This window comes from Nyctereutes procyonoides, unplaced genomic scaffold (assembly GCF_905146905.1).
Source record: "Nyctereutes procyonoides isolate TBG_1078 unplaced genomic scaffold, NYPRO_anot_genome, whole genome shotgun sequence".
Taxonomy (NCBI): domain Eukaryota; kingdom Metazoa; phylum Chordata; class Mammalia; order Carnivora; family Canidae; genus Nyctereutes; species Nyctereutes procyonoides.
In genome coordinates, this window is record NW_026575147.1 from 12,600,291 (window position 1) to 12,620,233 (window position 19,943).

General features: G+C 35.3%; 1 protein-coding gene across 5 annotated transcripts; it reads left to right on the plus strand.

Annotated features, from left to right (window-relative positions):
• The first annotated feature begins 126 nt into the window (after positions 1-126).
• Positions 127-19,355, plus strand: LOC129501438 (bile acid receptor-like). Of its 5 annotated transcripts, none has more exons than XM_055312577.1 (12): positions 127-265; positions 425-605; positions 6,225-6,335; positions 8,637-8,999; positions 10,754-10,894; positions 12,434-12,573; positions 12,665-12,769; positions 12,904-13,003; positions 14,019-14,141; positions 15,849-15,974; positions 16,128-16,241; positions 18,569-19,355. In XM_055312577.1, exons 3-12 carry the CDS (start codon positions 6,272-6,274, stop codon positions 18,814-18,816), a joined length of 1,524 nt encoding a protein of 507 aa, XP_055168552.1. In that variant the 5' UTR covers positions 127-265; positions 425-605; positions 6,225-6,271; the 3' UTR covers positions 18,817-19,355. The 5 variants fall into 5 exon arrangements, with proteins under 5 accessions (XP_055168552.1, XP_055168551.1, XP_055168553.1 ...); XM_055312576.1 differs by having other exon boundaries at positions 156-265; positions 404-605; XM_055312578.1 differs by lacking the exon at positions 425-605 and having other exon boundaries at positions 173-265.
• Positions 19,356-19,943: the final 588 nt, after the last annotated feature.

Sequence of the window (19,943 nt, forward strand, 5' to 3'; positions counted from 1 at the left end):
GTTATTATTTGATTTATGTCAAATAATAACTGCCCTTGTTTTGACCCAAGAGAGGACTGTGTGGGAAGTTTGTCTCTGAGATAGAGCTGAAGAGTTGCTCTGCAGAGTGTCTGGAGCCTAAGTGTACGCAGAGTGCCCCCCTCTCGGCTCCTTGATAAATGGGGGAAAAGGTCCAGTTTGCTCCAGCTGGAAAATTGAAGTCGTCGTTAAATCTCTCTATACTTGATTTGTGAAGAAAACGACAGTCTTGTAATATCATTCAACTGTGAGTATTTTGTCTTCTCTCAAAAACCAAAATTTTATAATTTTATGCTGTGTCAATTAAATATGAATGTTTTTTTTTTTGGCAATTGAGACTATTCTTAAACTCTAAGATGTTAAAGGTATTTTTGGACTTCTTTAGTTTCCACCATTGTTAATTTAGCTTCTGCAAAGTGAATAAGCCAATTGTTGTTACTACCATACTGAAGCTATAAAAAGCATTTGCCCCTTGAAAAAAGGAAATCTAAATGGATTACACAGTGGTTTGGTTTTCCCTGAAGAATGACAAGGCAATTTTGGACTGTAGTTGGACTTCAGGACATTTGGACATTTGATGTAATAATGTAAGTTGATTCATAGTGATATTTACTCTTACGTTTTAAAAATGAAACTAGTTTTCAATCAAGAACTTATTCTTAAAATTTTATTTTTTGAAACTATAGGTTATATGTGAATTCAAGGCAACTTGAAATAAATATGTTCTGATAGAGGTGTGTTTAGGGGATTACACTTCTATTCCAAATGCTAATTATAAAAATTCTTCCAAATTAGGTAAATAGATGCAAAATATATTTCTATATCTCTGGAGATATACATTAATTTCATAGTCTTGAATTTTCTAAATGTATAGTCTGATTTCTCTATTTTTCTTAAGCTGTGGAAATTACTTGCAATAATATTAATTAAATACCTTTTTCATTTAAAACTATATATAGAATTGTATGATTCCATTTATATGTATAGGCAAATACATAGAAACACAGAAAGTGGATTGGTGGTTGCTAGGGATGGGAGGGTGGGTAGAGAATGGGGAGTGACTGCTTATGGGTGTGGGATTTCATTTTGCAGTAATAAGAATGCTCTGGAATTAGATGGTGGTTATAGTTGCATACTCTGTGAATATTCTAAAAACCAAGAAATGTACATTTTAAAAGAGTGAATTTTATGTTATGTAAATTACATTTCAATAAAACTATATAATAAAACTCTATGTGAAGATTTCAGGGTGTAAAATCCTCCCAGTATTCTAAGGTTAAAGGACAGATTTGTATAAAGGAATCAAGAAGCCTTAATTTGTGCTGTTATTCAAATATATCCTTTTCATTTTCAATTCCCTTGGTTCCAACAAGCTCAGAGAATTTTGACTCAAAGAAGCTCTGCTATGAAAAACTTGTTTATAATTATGCATCATAGAGCACTATCATTCTTTTTTTAAAGTAGAGGCTACTCATGAAAACTGAAATGTTTTTCTTGTGAAGCCATCTACTTTTCAGTTATATTAATTTTATGCAATGCATTATTCATGATTCAAGTGACATATATTGCAAGAGTAAAAATGTAAAAATAGTAAAATTCTTTTAACATGTAGAAATAGGGTAGCCCTGGTGGCTCAGCGGTTTAGCGCCGCCTGCAGCCCAGGGCATGATCCTGGAGACCCTGGATCGAGTCCCACGTCAGGCTCTCTGCGTGGAGCCTGCTTCTCCCTCTGCCTGTTTCTCTGCCTCTCTCTCTGTCTCTATGAATAAATAAATAAAATCTTTAAAAAAAACATGTAGAAATAGTTCTCAGGAGTCCATATGTTTTTCCTGTTAATGTTCCAGCTATATGAAGATTTACTAAGCATAATTTCTAGTTAAGGCAGGGGAGAAGCAAATTCATTTCTGCAATTACGCATCTCTTCAGTAAAATAGCTATTGTAATCTATTAAAACTATAGCTTTTTAGTATAATTAAATTTTTAATGAAAAAAATACAGACTTTTCCCATGCCAAATTGATCTTCTTGATAAAAGCTCCTCTCTTAACTGAGTTATTTTTGTTTTTAAATAAATATTTACTAGGAAAGATAACAAAACAGGATCACTTCAGGCCTATTGTAACTTGTTTAATAAGATAGGAAGTTTTTGATTATATACCTCCCTCTATGCTATTTATAATCTACTTAAGTGTTCTTAAACTAATTGTATGAATAGTTTATTTCTGAAAGTTTTGTTTTATTATGCATACATAATACTTCTATTAAATATCTAAAAGCTCAAGAACATCTAATTAGTGAAAAATTTTATGTAGAAAATAACACAGTATTACTATGAACTTATAAAAGAGATTAATATTTCATATTTTAAAAGGCATATTTGTAATCAAAAGCTTATTTATGTATATGTCCCATGTATGCCCTGGATGACTAGTCCATAAAAAAAGGTCTGCTATGGGGTGCTGGCTGGCTTAGTTGGAAAAGCATGCCACTTTTGATTTCATCGTGGGTTTGAACCCCACTTTGGGTGTAGAGATTACTTAAATAAATCAATAAGCTTAAAGAAACCCAAACAGGTCTGCTTTAGATAATATTTTTGGGTGTTTACTTACCAGTATTGGAAGGACTTGGTTTCACAACATTGTTATTTACAATTTGAATCCTGATTGTGGCTCACTACAGGATCACTTATAAGTCACTATAAGATACCTATGGTGTGTCTTTGTCAGGGTATCATCAATTTTGTTTTAGTGAGCTACCTATGTTCATTCTAAATTATTTTTCTTTTTTTTAAAGTATAATACTGTTTATTTTATTATTTATTTTATTTATTTTATGATAGTCACAGAGAGAGAGAGAGAGAGAGAGAGAGAGAGAGAGGCAGAGACACAGGCAGAGGGAGAAGCAGGCTCCATGCACCGTGAGCCCGACGTGGGATTCGATCCCGGGTCTCCAGGATCACGCCCTGGGCCAAAGGCAGGCGCCAAATCGCTGCGCCACCCAGGGATCCCCATTCTAAATTATTTTTCAAAGTCTCAGCAAAGTCTCTAAGTAATACCAAATACTTAATAATTTTCAGTCTTCTTAAGATATTCAATATTATTTGAAGCCTAAGGGTAGTAAGTGCAGCCATTTTAGAAGAAGGTGAATAACAAGTTCAAGTTTTCACATAGTTTTCTAAAGTCTAACTGACGCTCAAAAGAGAAGTTTGGAAAGAACTGAACAGGACCATTGCTAGAAAGTATCACACAAATTAAATGGATAGCATTCAGAATTATTTTTCTATGGAGAGTCAACTGACCTGTTGCAATATAGAAACAGAAGTGTAGGGACCCCTGAGTGGCGCAGCGGTTTGGCGCCTGCCTTTGGCCCAGGGCGCGATCCTGGAGACTCGGGATTGAATCCCACGTCGGGCTCCCAGTGCATGGAGCCTGCTTCTCCCTCCTCTCGCCTCTCTCTCTCTCTCTCTCTCTCCTCTCTCTCTCTCTCTGTGTGTGTGATTATTATAAGTCAGTAAAAGTTAAAAAAACAAGTGTATGCTGATTTTATTGATTTTAGTCGTGACTTTTCAAGGAAAACTTCATATTGAAGTTTTGCTTATTTGGGGGCACTGCTTTTGCTTCATCTCTTCCATCCAGTGCTCATTCTATAGAACTGGTGCTATGTTGTCAGAAGACGGAGATTTAAGCACTTTTAAAGGAACATTACATATGGGGTGCCTTGGTGGCTCAGTGTTTGAGCATCTGCCTTTGGCTCAGGTTGTGATCCCAGGGTCCTGGGATTGAGTCCTGCATTGGGCTCCCTGCAGGAAGCCTGCTTCTCCCTCTGCCTGTGTCTCTGCCTCTCTCTGTGTGTCTCTCATGAATAAAATCTATAAAAAAAAAAAGATAAAGGAACAAACATTCTATTAGATGATAAAAGGAAAAATTTCAGAGATAATACTATTTAAATCATCTTCATGGATATGAAGATGGAAACCTCAGCCATGAAGCCCTCACATGAGTAATAAATCAAAGGAAAAGGTTTTTCAATATAATCTCAGAGGCTAAGAAGTTTGTCACATAAATTTTTTGCATTATTTAAAACCCATTTTCTTTTTTTGGGGGATTCTTTTTAAGGGTGAAAATAGTCTATCTTTAATAGAAAGGATAAAGCTATAAAAGACGATGGAATCTAGAGTGATCTTCAGTTTCTTAAACTGTGATTTCCTGTTTAAGTTAATTCAAATTTTTGGAGTTCCTTTCTAGGAAATAAAAGTAAATAGCTTTTCCTGTTAAGGGATAGTCTTAGATTTTGAATAATTTTTTTCTCATAATAGTTTATAATTTTTAGGCTTTACCTTTTTAAAAAATTTTTAAATTTAAATCCAGTTTAGTTAATATATACTGTATTATTAGTTTTAGGTGTAGAACTTAGTGATTCCTCAGTTGCCTATAACATCCAATGCTCATTAAGTGCCCTCCTTAATGCCCATCACCCAGTTACCCCATCCCCCCACCCACCTCCCCTCTAGCAACCCTGTTTGTTTTCTATAGTTGAGAGTCTCTAATGGTTTGCCTCTCTGTTTTCATCTTATTTTTCTTTCCCTTTCCCTATGTTCACTTATTTCGCTTAGTATAATACTCTCTAGTTCCATCCACATCATTGCAAATGGCAAGATTTCATTCTTTTTGATGGCTGAGTAATATTCCATTGTACATACACCACATCTTCTTTATTCATTCATCTGGTGATGGACATCTGGGCTCTTCCCATATTTTGGCTATTGTGGATGTTGCTGCTATATACTTTGGGGTTCACGTGCCCCTTCAAATCACTATGTTTGTATCCTTTGGATAAATATCTAGTAGTGCAATTGCTGGGTTACAGGATCGTTCTGTTTTAACTTTTTGAGGGACCTCCATAGTCTTTTCCAGGGTGTCTGCATCACTTTGTATTCCCACCAGCAGTGTAAGAAGGTTCCCCTTTCTCTTCATCCTTGCCAACATCTGTTGTTTCCTGAGTGGTTCATTTTAGTTTTTAGGCTTTACTATTAAAAATAAAACACTTTTTCCAGTAACCCATAAACTTTATTTATTTATTTATTTATTTATTTATTTATTTATTTATTTATTTATTTTAAATATTTTATTCATTGAGATACACACACACAGAGAGAGAGAGAGAGAGAGAGAGAGAGAGAGAGAGACAGACAGAGAGAGAGAGAGAGAGACAGAGAGAGGCAGGGACACAGGCAGAGGGAGAAGCAGGCTCCATGCAGGGAACCCGACGGGGGACTCAATCCCGGATCTCCAGGATCACACCCTGGGCTACAGGTGGCGCTAAACTGCTGTGCCACTGGGGCTGCCCCCATAAACTTTTTTAAATAAAAAAATAAAATTTATTTAGTCAAGCAGGATCAAAATTAATGTTCCAGGGTTTAGGGCTATGAAAAATATTTAGAGAGGACTTAGATTAAAACAAGTGCTATGAAAGCCATTTTTTCCTATTCCTTAATTTCCTTCATGAAAAAGTCTAATTTTTCTTCCTAATTCACCTAAATTTGAACACTGAGATCTTGAAATTATTAGAATAGCAATTATGAGGGATGCCTGGGTGGCTCAGGGTTGAGCATCTGCTTTTGGCTCAGGTTGTGACCCTAGGGTCCTGGGATCAAGTCCTGCATTGGGCTCCCTGCAGGGAGCCTGCTTCTCCCTGTGTTTGTGTCTCTGACTCTCTCATGAATAAATAAATAAAATCTAAAAAAAAAAAAAGAATAGCAATTATGAGAATCAGTTATTAAGACAAGAACTTCTGGGTTTTACATGCATTAACTAAACTCTCCCAGCAATTTTGCTAGGGGTTTTTAATTATTTTTCTTTCACAAATGACAAAACTAAGGTTTAAGGAGATTTAATGAGTAACCCATAAATAAGTGGTGAAAGCAGTGTATGAGACCTAACATGAAAGCTTGGTACACTTTCAAAAGCCACCTTGATTATTACCAAGAATTACTGAGTTATTTGTAAAGAGCTGAGGAATAAGAAACTGGCAGAACTAATAATTTGGTGTGTAGAGATATAAAAATATTTCTCCAGTTAAAGGATAAATATGTCTAATGTATAGATTCTACTAAACTATTTTTCAAAAATAGTATTTTACTTTTTATAAAATCATGCTGATTTGATAGTCATACTTTTAAATAGCCTACAAAAATTTTGTTTCCTTTAGTTCTATTTCAGCATTCACTGATGAATAAGTGAGAATTGGAGCAGAGAATGGCAAATACTTATGTCACTACATCTGATGGGTACTGTCTTGCTGAACCAGTGCAGTACTATGGTATGTAACAAAAAGCTACAGTATTAATAAACACTACAGTGTTAATAAAACACTTTTGGTGTGACATTATGGTTAATTATGGAGTTTTTTAAAAGAGAAATTAATAAGTACACCAATGATTTTACATTATTTCCTATTAGAGGAATTAAAATAAAAAAACAATAAAAGAATATAATTAATTACAAAAAAATCAATAATACTACAATGTTGTAAGCCAGGATCAGATGTAAAGAGGGAAATGCATGATAGCTTAAAATTGTATTTAATTTTTAAAATTTGAATTAACATGCAAATTAGAAGTTATTTTAGGGCTAGTTGAAGCTAGATCACAAGCAATTTAGTAAATGTGGCTCAGAGTAGCTATTAAGTATCCTTGAAATTTTCATCTTACTGTAAGATTTCTAGCAAAGGGAACAAAATAGAAACAGAATGCAGGATACAATAGGAATTTTCTCTGAAAAGACTAAGGCAATAAGATAAATTTATTCTTAAATGCAGTTTTCTTTTAGAGTGAAGGTTAGGGTTAGGGTCTCCATTCTAATTTCCATGCCAATGGAAAATCAGTTAGTATTCTCCATGCAGTCTTTTGACACTCATTCAAGAAGGGCCCTCGTCTTTAAAAAAAGTTACATTGTTTTTACTGATAGCCTTTCTTTTTTATATTAGGCTGTCATTAATATTTATTCAACAGTTAGCGTTAGACTGAATGCTGTAAGTTTGCAAGTGATTTATGTGAGTTAATAAAAATTATACTGTTTACCAATCTTGGTGGTAGAATTTTGAGGTTAAAAGTAAGTTTAATCACCTGACTCAGTATCAGGAAAAGTACAAATATTACTAGTTACAGATATAGAGCAACTCAGTATTTCTGGGTCCTTTTGGAGCCAATTTTCTGAATTTAGATTTAGAAATTTTCCTGAAAGCAGGTGCAGCCCGGTTGGTTCAGTGGTTTAATGCTGCCTTTGGCCCAGGGCCTGATCCTGGAGAACCAGGGTCAAGTCCCACATCGGGCTCCCTGCATGGAGCCTGCTTCTCCCTTTGCCTGTGTCTCTGCCTCTCTCTCTGTGTCTCTCATGAACAAATAAATAAAATCTTAAAAAAAAAAAAAAAAAAAGAAAGAAAGAGGTTTTCCTGAAAGCAGAAAGTAAGTTTAAGTTTTTGGTGCCTGGGTGGCTCAGTCCAGTTAAGCAGCCAGCTCTTGATTTTGGTTGAGGGCAAGATCTTAGAGTCTGGGAATCAAGCCCTCTATCAGGCTCCTTGGTCAGTGGGGAGTCTGCCCAAAGATTCTCTCTCTCCTTCTGCCCTTCCCCCAGTTGGGGGATGCCCTCTCTCATTCTCTCTCCCTGAAATAAATAAATACATCTCAAAAAAGAAAGTAAGTTGGTGTTGGGAGCTTCTGATAATTATAATAATGATATTCATTAAGCATCATTTTATATATTATATATGCTTTTGCATACCCTATTTTGTTTCATCCTTATAGTAACCTAGTGAGGTAGGTGAATTTATCTCCAGATAATTGCTGGTTAGAATTGATAGTCAACAAAACACAAAAGAAACGAGTAATTTAAATCAGGTCTACAAATGGCAAAGGAGAATGTTAAGGTATATTAAATGCAGAGTTCAAAAGAAAACTTTTTTTTTTTTTTGCTTGAAATAACGAGGTAGTTGGTAAAATTGTATTTTAGTTTGATTTTTTTGGGGGGAGTGGGATAATTTACTCATTTATCTCTTTATCGACCTGACTGTACTGCAAACAGTTGTATCCACACAAGGGAAATGCAAAAGATGGGGAGACCCTTCTTTCTTTTCAAACCATGGGAAATAATGCATTTCTATTTAAGAAAGGAGACTGGAGGGGCAGCCCTGGGGGGCTCAGCGGTTTAGCGTCTGCCTTCGGCCCAGGGCGTGATCCTGGAGTCCCAGAATTGAGTCCCACATCGGGCTCCCTGCATGGAGCCTGCTTCTCTCTCTGCCTGTGTCTCTGCCTCTCTGTCTCTGTCTCTCTCTGGCTCTCATGAATAAATAAAATCTTAAAAAAAAAAAAAGGAGACTGGATTGTTATGCAGGCCATTAGCTGCCCTTTCTCTCAGCTCCTGAGCAACCTCTGCATACCACGGGGATGGCAGTACTCCTGATGCATTGCAGTTCAGTTTACTACCTCCTTCTCATGCTGGACAGCAAGTCCCTAGGATGTAGTGGACATGTGGTACTAACTGTTGAGCATAAAACTCTTTGACATTTGAAAACAATTATGAAATTTTGATTTTTTACCATTTGTTTTTTTTATGGTAAAAATAGATATTCTGCCAGAGCAAATCAATTATCAGCTGCACGACACTGATTTTCAAGAATCACCTTATTGCCAGTATTCTACTGTCCAGTTTCCATCAGCTCTACAGACCCAATCTTTACAAAGTCACTTCAGCTCTTATAGCTTGGATCCACAGTTCAGTGGTGGAGAATGTGGATTTGGTTCCTATGAATTAAGCAAACCCACCTTTGTGGTTGACCATGATGCTGAAGACGGATACTCTGGAATAAAAAGGTCCAGACTAACGCATTCTTCTATTCAGCTTAAGCGACAGGAAGAACTCTGTGTAGTTTGTGGTGATAAAGCATCAGGATATCATTATAATGCGCTTACTTGTGAAGGTTGCAAAGGTAAGGATAAAGTTAAAACTGAAGTCCTAGTGTTCTCTGAAGAGTCATGAAATTTTAGGCATGTAAGAATACTCTTACTTTTTAAAGTGTGAAAAATAAAACCACGGAGAGCCATTGATACCATTAAAGGTAATCTGTGTCATAAAAGACATGAAAATGGAATGTAATAAAGTTTTGATTTGGTTTTATTTTTGATGAAAAACTTACATTTAAATATAAAATAAAAAAATAAATATAAAATCTAACATTTATACATAGAAGCTATGTTCTTAGATGAATCTGATATTGGAATAGAAAATGATTTTTAGGGGTGCCTGGGTGGCTCAGTCAGTTGGGCAATTGGCTCTTAGTTTCAGCTCAGGTTGTGACCTTGGATGGTGGGATTGTGCCCTGAGTGGGGCTCTGCACTTGGCTCACAGTCTGTTTGTCCCTGCCCCATGCATATGCCAGGGCGCTTGCTCTGTCTCAAGTAAGTAAGTAAGTAAATAAATCTTTTTCAAAAAATTATTTAAAAAAATATCTGAACATTATTATATCTTCTCATGTGGTTGATATAATTCATACATTATAAGGGAATTTGAATTAAATGACTTCTATGATTCTATTTTAATTTCTTTGAATGCTTTTTTTGAAAACAAATGGGGGGTTTGCAAGTGAAGATCATCAGTGACAATGAAGTTTTCAGAGTGAAATAGTCCTCGATGAAGTTTTGAAACACTTCTGCATTGTTTTTGTTTACAAATGCAATGTTGGGACAGAACCTGGAAATGATTAGGCTGATGCAGCACTTGGTAAACAAGTCTGTTGGAAGTTCAGGGTGAACATTTACTGTTAGAATTTCATAACTCACCGGTCACAAAGAATAGCCAAATGAAGACTGTGGAAAATGAGGTACCAGCTTCATGAATAGAATAACTGGGCAAATATTTGCTTACTCTTAAAATGCAAGGCCTTGCCGTTAAAGCTAGGTAGAAGAGGAGGCATAGTTCTGGAAAACTTAGGCCGAGCTTTCTATTCCCTTTGATGAATCTAATGCATGAAACTCTCACTCTCAAGTGTGTCTACAGAAAAAGGCATCACAGGTCTCTATGGGGGCATTGACAAAGCTTATCAACTTTACTGCTTGGAATAGATTAAGGAAGATACAGAGAAGATTGTTGCATTGGAATGGGTAATGAAAGAGGAATTGGGAAGGGGGACTGCTATGGAAGGATTTAGGAAGAGAAAGAAAATATAAACACCTCTACCAAAACACACATACACATAACACAGCCTATTCAATGTCTCAGACCAAATAACCTAAAAATATTTTCTCATCCTTGGGAGTGCTACGAAAGGAAGGAGGATAGAGGAGTAAGTTTTGAAGTGGAAATATGAGGAGAGAAGAAGAGAGATTTTCCTTCTAGTTTTACATGACCATATATTCTTTCAAGTGCATCTTGAAAGATGCTTCATGGAATCTTGGCATTCTGTACAATAGAGTTGTAAAAATGCTTTTAGATGATATAACCATAATAAAATAGAAAGTTATCGTAATGTGATGGAACTATTTAAAGATGTGATTATTGAAAGGAACAATCTTGGAATTAGAAGATATCAATCATGAAGTAATATAAATGTATATTAAACCAAATCTTATTGATGGAAAAAAACATTTTATTGAAATAATTTATTTTGATTACTTTATTAGGAAGGTAGTAAAAACTGAAAAGATCTAAAGTAAAATTTTAAGAGTACTTTTTTTTTGTCATTAGGTTTTTTTCGACGTAGCATTACCAAAAATGCAGTATATCATTGCAAGAATGGTGGCCACTGTGAAATGGACATGTACATGCGTAGGAAATGTCAAGAGTGCAGACTGAAAAAGTGTAAGGCAGTGGGAATGTTGGCAGAATGTAAGTGTTATTTATTGACTCTGGGGGTTCTTTTTTGGGGGCATTTTACTTTTTCTTACTTTATTGACAACATAATGCATTCCTCAAGTTATCAGTTTGAACATTAACATTTTGTCTAGATTTAAGCTATTTTTCTACCAACTGATAGATTAGGATAACTGGTAACCAATCTAGGTAATTATTTCCATAAACCCTATTCTATACTGTACTGCTTTAATTTTGGCAATACTAGTATGTTCGTCTTCATTGGAAATCCTTGAATTTTCATATTTACTTAAAGTTATGTATCTGTAAAGAGCAGAATTTTAAATTAGTAGTTCCCCTTCTTTGGTCTTATATTTTTAGCAGCCTACATGATAACTAGGTATGTAGAGCCTACTAACTCATCATAGGTGTCAAAACCCAACTCAACAGGCAGAAGGGTACCTTGGCTAAGTTCCTTCTAAATTCACAATACTTTTAGCTTATACATTACATGATGTCTTGTAATCTTCAGAGTAGTACCAAGATTTTGGCATTATTTCCTCAATTCCTCCTATTTTCCAGGGCCCAAAATGTCATGGTGATTTCAAAATTCATTTTTCTTAATAAGGTACTATCTTTTCATGTCTAAGCTAGCCTGGTACAAACTCTTACTATCTTGCACTTATACTATTATATTAATTTCATGGCTATTTCTTCATTATCTCTTTTTAGTTCAATCCACCTCCAACTGCTATGATAATATTCTTTAATTTTTATTACATTATACTCCTGTTAAACAAACACCAGTGCAATGTTGTTTATATTATATGCTTATTTTAATAAAATCAAAGCTCTTTCAAGTTCTTGACCAAAAGGATTCCTATTCTTTAAAATTCTGGAGTCAGGGCTGCCTGACTAGCTAGCTCAGTTGGTGGAATATGTGACTTTTGATTTCAAGGGTTGTGAGTTTGAGCCCCATGTTGGGGATAGAGATTACTTAAAAATCTTTAAAAAAAATTTCAGGATTGGAGTAGATCTTAAGATTATCCTATCCAATCAGACTGAATCCTTTACTTTATCCCTGTCTGAGACTGCTCAGGCTGCCATAACAAATACCATTGTCTTGTCTTACGAGGAAAAAATTGACTTAGCTCATTTAACAAAATCACAAAATATTCTCTTGACCTTATATAAAAATCAAAGAAAAAAAGCTCATAGATAAGGTAGTTGAACTGTTATACCAATTGATATTTTATGTCATTTCCAAGATATACTTTATATGGAAATTTATCTAATATAAAAAGGTCTAAATGTATGATTTGGAGTTGCAAAATTGATTTTCAACTTATGTTTAGGATGACTGCGTACTTTTAGGTAGAGGGTACTTATGGAAGGAAAAGGAGAAAGTAATGTAGTAAATTTAACTGCTGTGTACATATGTGCCAAAAACGAAATGTTCTTCATGAAAAGACAAGTCTATGATTATATGTGTATACAGTATAAGACAACTTACATCAAATCCTATAATGTTATTTGCCATACCTAAAACATTTTATATGAATTGTAATATCACAGGTTTGCTCACAGAAATCCAATGCAAATCAAAGAGACTTCGAAAGAACTTTAAACAGAAGAACAGTTTTTACTCTAGCATCAAAGTGGAAGAGGAAGGAGTAGACAAGCTTGTATCATCCACCACTAAATCTGGAAAAGTGGCAAGACTCATAAAATTTCTTGTTTCTTTAATGATGACATGTCTTGCTTAATAAGAATTCATTATAGTTTTTCCCTTATGTTTTCTTATAGATTAAGGAGAGCATGGAACTAACTCAAGAGGAACATCAGCTCATTAATAACATTGTGGCTGCTCATCAAAAATATACAATTCCTTTGGAGGAAACAAAGAAATTTGTATGTGTTCATTAATTACAAGAAATAATTTATAGCTAATTATGTTAGAAAATAAGATCATAAACATGAAAGTTAAAAATTTAAACAGTTAGTTGAAAGAAATAAAATATATTAATCTTATTTTTGTTGGCTAGCTGCAGAAGTATGCAAATCCTGAACTGAGCTTTTTGCGACTCTCAGAGACAGTGGTTCTACACCTACAGGGGTTAATAGATTTTACCAAGGAACTCCCAGGTAATCACTTTACCTTTGGAAAAAAAAGTAATTTAATATTTAATTTTTAAAAAATTCCCTGTTTTATTTTTTAAAGATTTTATTTATTTATTCATTCATGAGAGACACACACAGAGAGAGGCAGAGACACAGGCAGAGGGAGAAGCAGGCTCCATGTAGGGAGCCCGACGCAGGACTCGATCCCGGGTCTCGAGGATCACACCCTGGGCTGAAGGTGGCCTAAACCGCTGAGCCACCCGGGCTGCCCCCCAAAAAAGTTCCCTGTTTTAAAGAACGGGGACATTTTAGGAAAACAAAAACCTCTATTTTTCTACCAAAGCTGCTTTCAAATGCAAAAACATATTCATTTTGTCTGCTTTATATAATCAGGTGTGGGGGTGGTGCTTGTGTGGCTCAGTTGGTTAAGCATCCCACTCTTGATTTCCGCTCAGGTCATGATCTCAGGTTGTGAGTTCTAGCCCTACTATCCCTCTACCTCCCCGCCTCCCCACCTCTTCTGCACTCTCTCTCTCTAAAAACAAAACAAAGCAAAAACAATCAGGTGGTTGAAAATATAAATATTTAAAAATATTAAATGACCCTAAAGATGTAGAGCAAGACAAATAATGATTGTTATCTTTTAATGTTTTGAAATAAACTTTTTGTTTTTTATATAAAATATGAAATAAAATTGCATGTACAATATGAAAAAATAAAGCTACAGTTGGCCAAAATAGAACTATTTACATGTAGATAACTCACTGTAAAAATAAATTCTTTGAGGCTAAAATGTGTTTCATTTGCTCTTATTAAATCTCATATTAAAGTATTACAAGTTCTGATGAAAGTGCTCCAAAATACTACCACGTGTAATCAAGAATTTTGTTCAGATTTGAAGTTACGAATAGTGATTATTCTAGGGAAACACATAGGATTCATATTATAACTAAATGAATAATTAAAAATATTAAATCATATACCTGAACATTTTCTTTTCATTATTGATTTCAAACAACTATGTGATCTTTTCTTCAAGGATTTGAAAATTTGACAATTGAGGACCAGACTGCATTACGCAAAGGATCAAAAACTGAAGTGATGTTCCTTCATGGGGCCCAACTTTACAGTCAGAAACAATGTCTTTCATCAGCTTCTGAAAGTAAAAAAGGCCAATCAATTCAATCTTAATGTTAACAGTTACTATAAAATACGGCAATAAATTACATAACATTATTTTTTAATTATATTTTGGTTTTTCTAGTGTAGTTATGAATAATCACTTCATAGTAGTTTTTCCAATTCATTGGTCTAGCTTTTAAGCTGCTTTTCTTTTATTTTTTTATTATTTTTATTTATTTATTTTTAATAAATTTATTTTTTATTGTTCAACTTGCCAACATATAGAATAACACCCAGTGCTCATCCCATCAAGTGCTCACCTCAGTGCCCATCACCCAATCACCCCCACCCCCCGCCCACCTCCCCTTCCACCACCCCTAGTTCGTTTCCCAGAGTTAGGAGTCTCTCATGTTCTGTCTCCCTTTCTGATATTTCCCGCTCATTTGTTCTCCTTTCCCCTTTATTCCCTTTCACTATTTTTTATATTCCCCAAATGAATGAGACCATATAATGTTTGTCCTTCTCCGATTGACTTATTTCACTCAGCAGAATACCCTCCAGTTCCATCCACGTCGAAGCAAATGGTGGGTATTTGTAGTTTCTAATGGCTGAGTAATATTCCATTGTATACATAGATCACATCTTCTTTTTTAATAAATTTATTTTTTATTGGTGTTCAATTCGCCAATATACAGAATAACACCCAGTGCTCATCCCGTCAAGTGCCCCCCTCAGTGCCCGTCTCCAATTCACCCCCACCCCCCGCCCTCCTCCCCTTCCACCACCCCTAGTTCTTTTCCCAGAGTTAGGAGTCTTTATGTTCTGTCTCCCTTTCTGATATTTCCTACCCGTTTCTTCTCCCTTCCCCACTATTCCCTTTCACTATTATTTATATTCCCCAAATGAATGAGAACATGTTTGTCCTTCTCCGATTGACTTACTTCACTCAGCATAATACCCTCCAGGTCCATCCACGTTGAAGCAAATGGTGGATATTTGTCATTTCTAATGGCTGAGGAATATTCCATTGTATACATAGACCACATCTTCTTTATCCATTCATCTTTCGATGGACACCGAGGCTCCTTCCACAGTTTGGCTATTGTGGACATGGCTGCTAGAAACATCAGGGTGCAGGTGTCCCGGCGTTTCATTGCATCTGTATCTTTGGGGTAAATCCCCAGCAGTGCAATTGCTGGGTCGTAGGGCAGGTCTATTTTTAACTCTTTGAGGAACCTCCACACAGTTTTCCAGAGTGGCTGCACCAGTTCACATTCCCACCAACAGTGCGAGAGGGTTCCCCTTTCTCCACATCCTCTCCAACATTTGTAGTTTCCTGCCTTGTTAATTTTCCCCATTCTCACTGGTGTGAGGTGGTATCTCATTGTGGTTTTGATTTGTATTTCCCTGATGGCAAGTGATGCGGAGCATTTTCTCATGTGCTTGTTGGCCATGTCTATGTCTCCCTCTGTGAGATTTCTGTTCGTGTCTTTTGCTGCTTTTCTTTTAAAGAAAACCTTTTTTTTTAAAAAAAATTATGGCATCATGGAAAGCATATTTTTGCAGTTTTCTACACAAAATTTATATAAAATATGAACTATTAATTTCAGTTCATGTTTCAGTAATAAAAATTATAAAGCTACCATTGTTGGGAATATTTCCTGTCTAAAAGATTAGAGAGATTGAATTTACTATCAGTATAAAGTTTTTTTTAAAAATCAGACTTTATGTTTTTCCCTGTTACTAGGTACCATGAGAATAGCAGATCATTCAGATCATTCACTGAATTTTCATAATCAGAGTGATAATAGAAATGTTATTTATTCTGTGGAAACATTTCACAATGAAGACTGTCTTCCTACTACACTGACTGGTAATATTTACATACAATACAAAATATTATATTGGATGGAAAATATTGGCCAGATACAATGTTTCATTATTCTGCTTTGAGAAAAAGATTATAATGGTAATATGATTCTGCACTATAGTCTGATGAAAATACATTTAACATTAATCTTTTCAGGTATTGCTGAAGAATTTATTACTACACTGTTTTACTTCTATAGAAGAATGAGTGAACTTAATATTACTAATATTGAATATGCTCTGCTTGCAGCAACAACCGTGTTTTTTTCAGGTAAAAAAAACCATTCAGTAATAAAAATTTGGGTTAAGTTTGGCAATCAAATCATGATGTCTGTGGTTATTATTCACTGATGCCAAATGTAACAATTTAGTTTCATCAAAATTTTCTCTGAGAGAATTCTCTTCAGTTTATGAACATGCTGTAATTTCTTGCATTTTAAAAAAAATGCCTTCTTGACTTCTAATCCCTTTCAGCTATTTTCCCCATTTCTCTGTTCTACTCTACAGAATTTTTTTTATAGTTGTCTATACTCCCCCCTTTATTTCTCCCATTTATTCCTGAACCCACTGCAGGGGGTATTTTGTCCCTTTCTTTCCACTCCACCACAATTTGTCCAAGATTCTTCATATTTTGTCCCCTTCTTTCCACTCCACCACAATTTGTCCAAGATCTTCAGTATTATTGAAGATTATTGCTGATTGCTGATTATTTTTTTACAGTGTTCAATCTTAGTTCTCATTGTACTTGGCTCATCAGCTTCATGTGACAGAGCAAAAAAATCCTTCTTTCTTGGAAAACTTTCATCCCTTGGCTTCTGTTGATCACTCCCTCCTGCTAGACATTTCCCCCTGCCCCTTGATTTCCAGGACATCGCATGCTCTTGATTTTCCTCCTCAGTGGCTGCTTTTTCCAACCCCTTTGTCAATTCCTCCTTATCTCCCACACAGATAAATGTTAAGGGTGTCCTAGGGTTCAGTTCTTTTTTCTTCTACACTTGATCCCTTTGAAATTTCATCCCATCTCATGGCTTTAAACATAATCTATATATTGACAACTCCCAAAGTTATATACCACATTGAACTGCTCTCCTAAGCTCCACTAAATAGCTTACTCAAGATTTCAACTTGTAGTAGGCATATCAAATTTAACATGTCCCAAGGTGAACTCTCGATCTGTCCCCTGAACCCCTATATTATTCCTCCGTCTTTACTAAACGGAATCTCCATCCTTCAAGTTTCACAAGCCAAAATTTGTGAAGTCATCCTTCACTACTTTCTCTTATGCTCTATCAAATAGGCAACACCTCCTGTTAGCTCTAGCCTCAAAATATATTCAGAACTCAACCACTTCTTACTCTGTCCCTGCTACCCTAATTCAAACTAGTATCCTTTTTTGCTTTCCTGTTTCTGCCCTTGCCTCCCTAGAGTCTATTCTCTATATAGTAGTCAGTTTTCCTTTATTATTTTTATTTTTTAAAAAGATTTATTTTTTCATGAGACACAGACACACACACACACACAGAGGCAGAGACAAAGGCAGAGGCAGAAGCAGGCTCCATGCAGGGAGCCCAATGTGGGACTCGATCCCGGGTCTCCAGGATCATGCCCTGGGCTGAAGGCAGGTGCTAAACTACTGAGCCACCCAGGGATCCCCCCCGTTATTCCTTTAAAACATAATCCAGATCATTTCATTTCTCTGCTCATAACCCTTTCGTGGCTTCCTGTTCTACACAGATTAAAGCTGAATTCTTTCCATTATTTCCTACTCCTGTTCCTTTTGCTTACACCACCACCGCCACATTACTTTTGAAACATGTATTACTTGAAAATGTCAAGCAGGTTCCTGCCACAGGTTGTATTGTGTTGGACAAATATGTTTGGAAAGCTCTTTCCCCAGATAGCTACATGCCTCTCTCCTTCATCTCAGATCTCTGTTAAATGTCATTTAACCTCTGATTATCCTTTTAAAAATAGCTACTGCCCTTCTACCCTAAATTCTTATTCCTTTCTCTGTTTATTTTAGTCCATAACACTTATATTGTCATATTATATTTTTATTTAAAATGTGAATATATCTCTTCTCACCGACTCCTCCCAAAGTCAGGATATAAGCTTAAAAAGGGCAGGAAATTATGTCTGTTATGCTCACTGCTGTATCTCCACCAAAATGCCTGGATAGATAATTGCTGCTTAACATTAAGAAATTCTTGGTTGGTTCTTCTGTTTTATATCTAGGTTCTTAAGAAGCTTGCCTTTTGCTTACTATTGATCTTGAGGAAATTAATCTTTTTAAGTTTCAAGTAAGCTTGAAACTTGCTCTTATATTCCTACAACCACTTACTGACCCTTCGCTTCTCTACATCTTATGAAGCTCGTCTGAGAAAAAGTGGTAATAGTAGAACTTAACTCATAGCATACTATGAAGATTAAATAAGGCATTGCATGAAATAAGTTACTTAGCATAATATCTTGTATATATTAAGAGTTCGGCAAATATTTGCTCTTTTGATTATTTACAAACTGTACTGTTCTAAATTAATTCATTATTTTCTACCACTTTCCAGTATTCATTAAGATATATATGATGATGTTTTTCAGATCGTCCACACCTTAAAAATAAGCAACATGTGGAAAATTTACAAGAACCAATTTTACACATTTTGTACAAATATTCAAAAATTTATCATCCGGAAGACCTACAACATTTTGCTCATCTCATAGGGAGGCTCACTGAACTGAGAACGCTGAATCACAACTACTCAGAAATACTTGGCACTTGGAAAGCAAAGGACCCCAAATTGGCTAGTTTACTCTTGGAGAAATGGAATTTGTATTCACATTGCTGAAATTTTAGAATGTTGTTGTGGTTTGCCTTAAAACTTTCTAAATCTAGATTATGTACTCTATCATCATAGGATAACTGCTTTGAAAAACAAACCGGATTGCTAGGTTTGTTATAGCAATATATCACCATAAAATGGACTTTATCAGTGCTCATCAAGTTTTGTGAAATATAGGACCAACCACTAGAGGGACATCTAGGATTCTCTTCAAGATTTGACTCAAAAGAAACAATGACTGTTACTGCATGGTTCCTTTAAATGTAAATAAAGCTAAATAGAGTTCTTACCTGAAGAAACTCTACTTTTTCTCCTTTACTAGAAAATTGAATGAAAACATATGGATTATAGACATGAGAAAGGCTATCTAGTGGAAACAACTGTAATCAGAATAGTTTGTGAGCCTCATTTAAATTAGGCCAGATTGATGGATTAAGAACTAACATTTGAACTTATTCCTGTTGAAATTTTATGAATTATTAAAGAGGAACAAAACTTTGTTCAACTCTTACCATTTTTAAATTTTTTTTAAGAAGAAATCTTTAAGTCCACATTCTAAAAATCTGTGATGGTGAGATTGAAAAAAGCTAAAATGACTAATCATTAAAATGTTTTCACATAAATTGGGAAATTTAGCACAATTCACTGGTTATTCTGCTAGACAATATTTGACGTTTTTGCCAATACCTTTTGTAGAAAAAGTGAAATCCTTAAAAACTGAAAACTTTCCACAAATATTTTAATTCTTGTAAGGATAGGAAGACTACTTAGTAAAAATAAATTTCATGTGAATTACATGAGATTGAGAAATTCTTTTTTTTAAATTTTTTTTTAAAAATTTTCATTTATTTATGATAGTTACACACACACACACACACACACACACACACACACACAGAGAGGCAGAGACATAGGCAGAGGGAGAAGCAGGCTCCATGCACCGGGAGCCCGATGTGGGATTCGATCCTGGGTCATCAGGATCGCGCCCTGGGCCAAAGGCAGGCGCCAAACCGCCGCACCACCCAGGGATCCCTGAGATTGAGAAATTCTACGGTGGCACTATTGTTTTGGAAGACTGGTGTTAAGTAAAATATTATGAATTCAATACTACTAGTAGTAGCATTTTGGTTTTC

Bases quoted from the DNA above. Each gene is read 5' to 3' on its own strand.
- LOC129501438 (XM_055312577.1), top strand. From the start codon at position 6,272: ATGGCAAATACTTATGTCACTACATCTGATGGGTACTGTCTTGCTGAA. The intron at 13,004-14,018 runs GTAATCACTTTA...CTTTTCTTCAAG, and splicing joins TTTTACCAAGGAACTCCCAG to GATTTGAAAATTTGACAATT. The intron at 15,975-16,127 runs GTAATATTTACA...TAATCTTTTCAG, and splicing joins TCTTCCTACTACACTGACTG to GTATTGCTGAAGAATTTATT.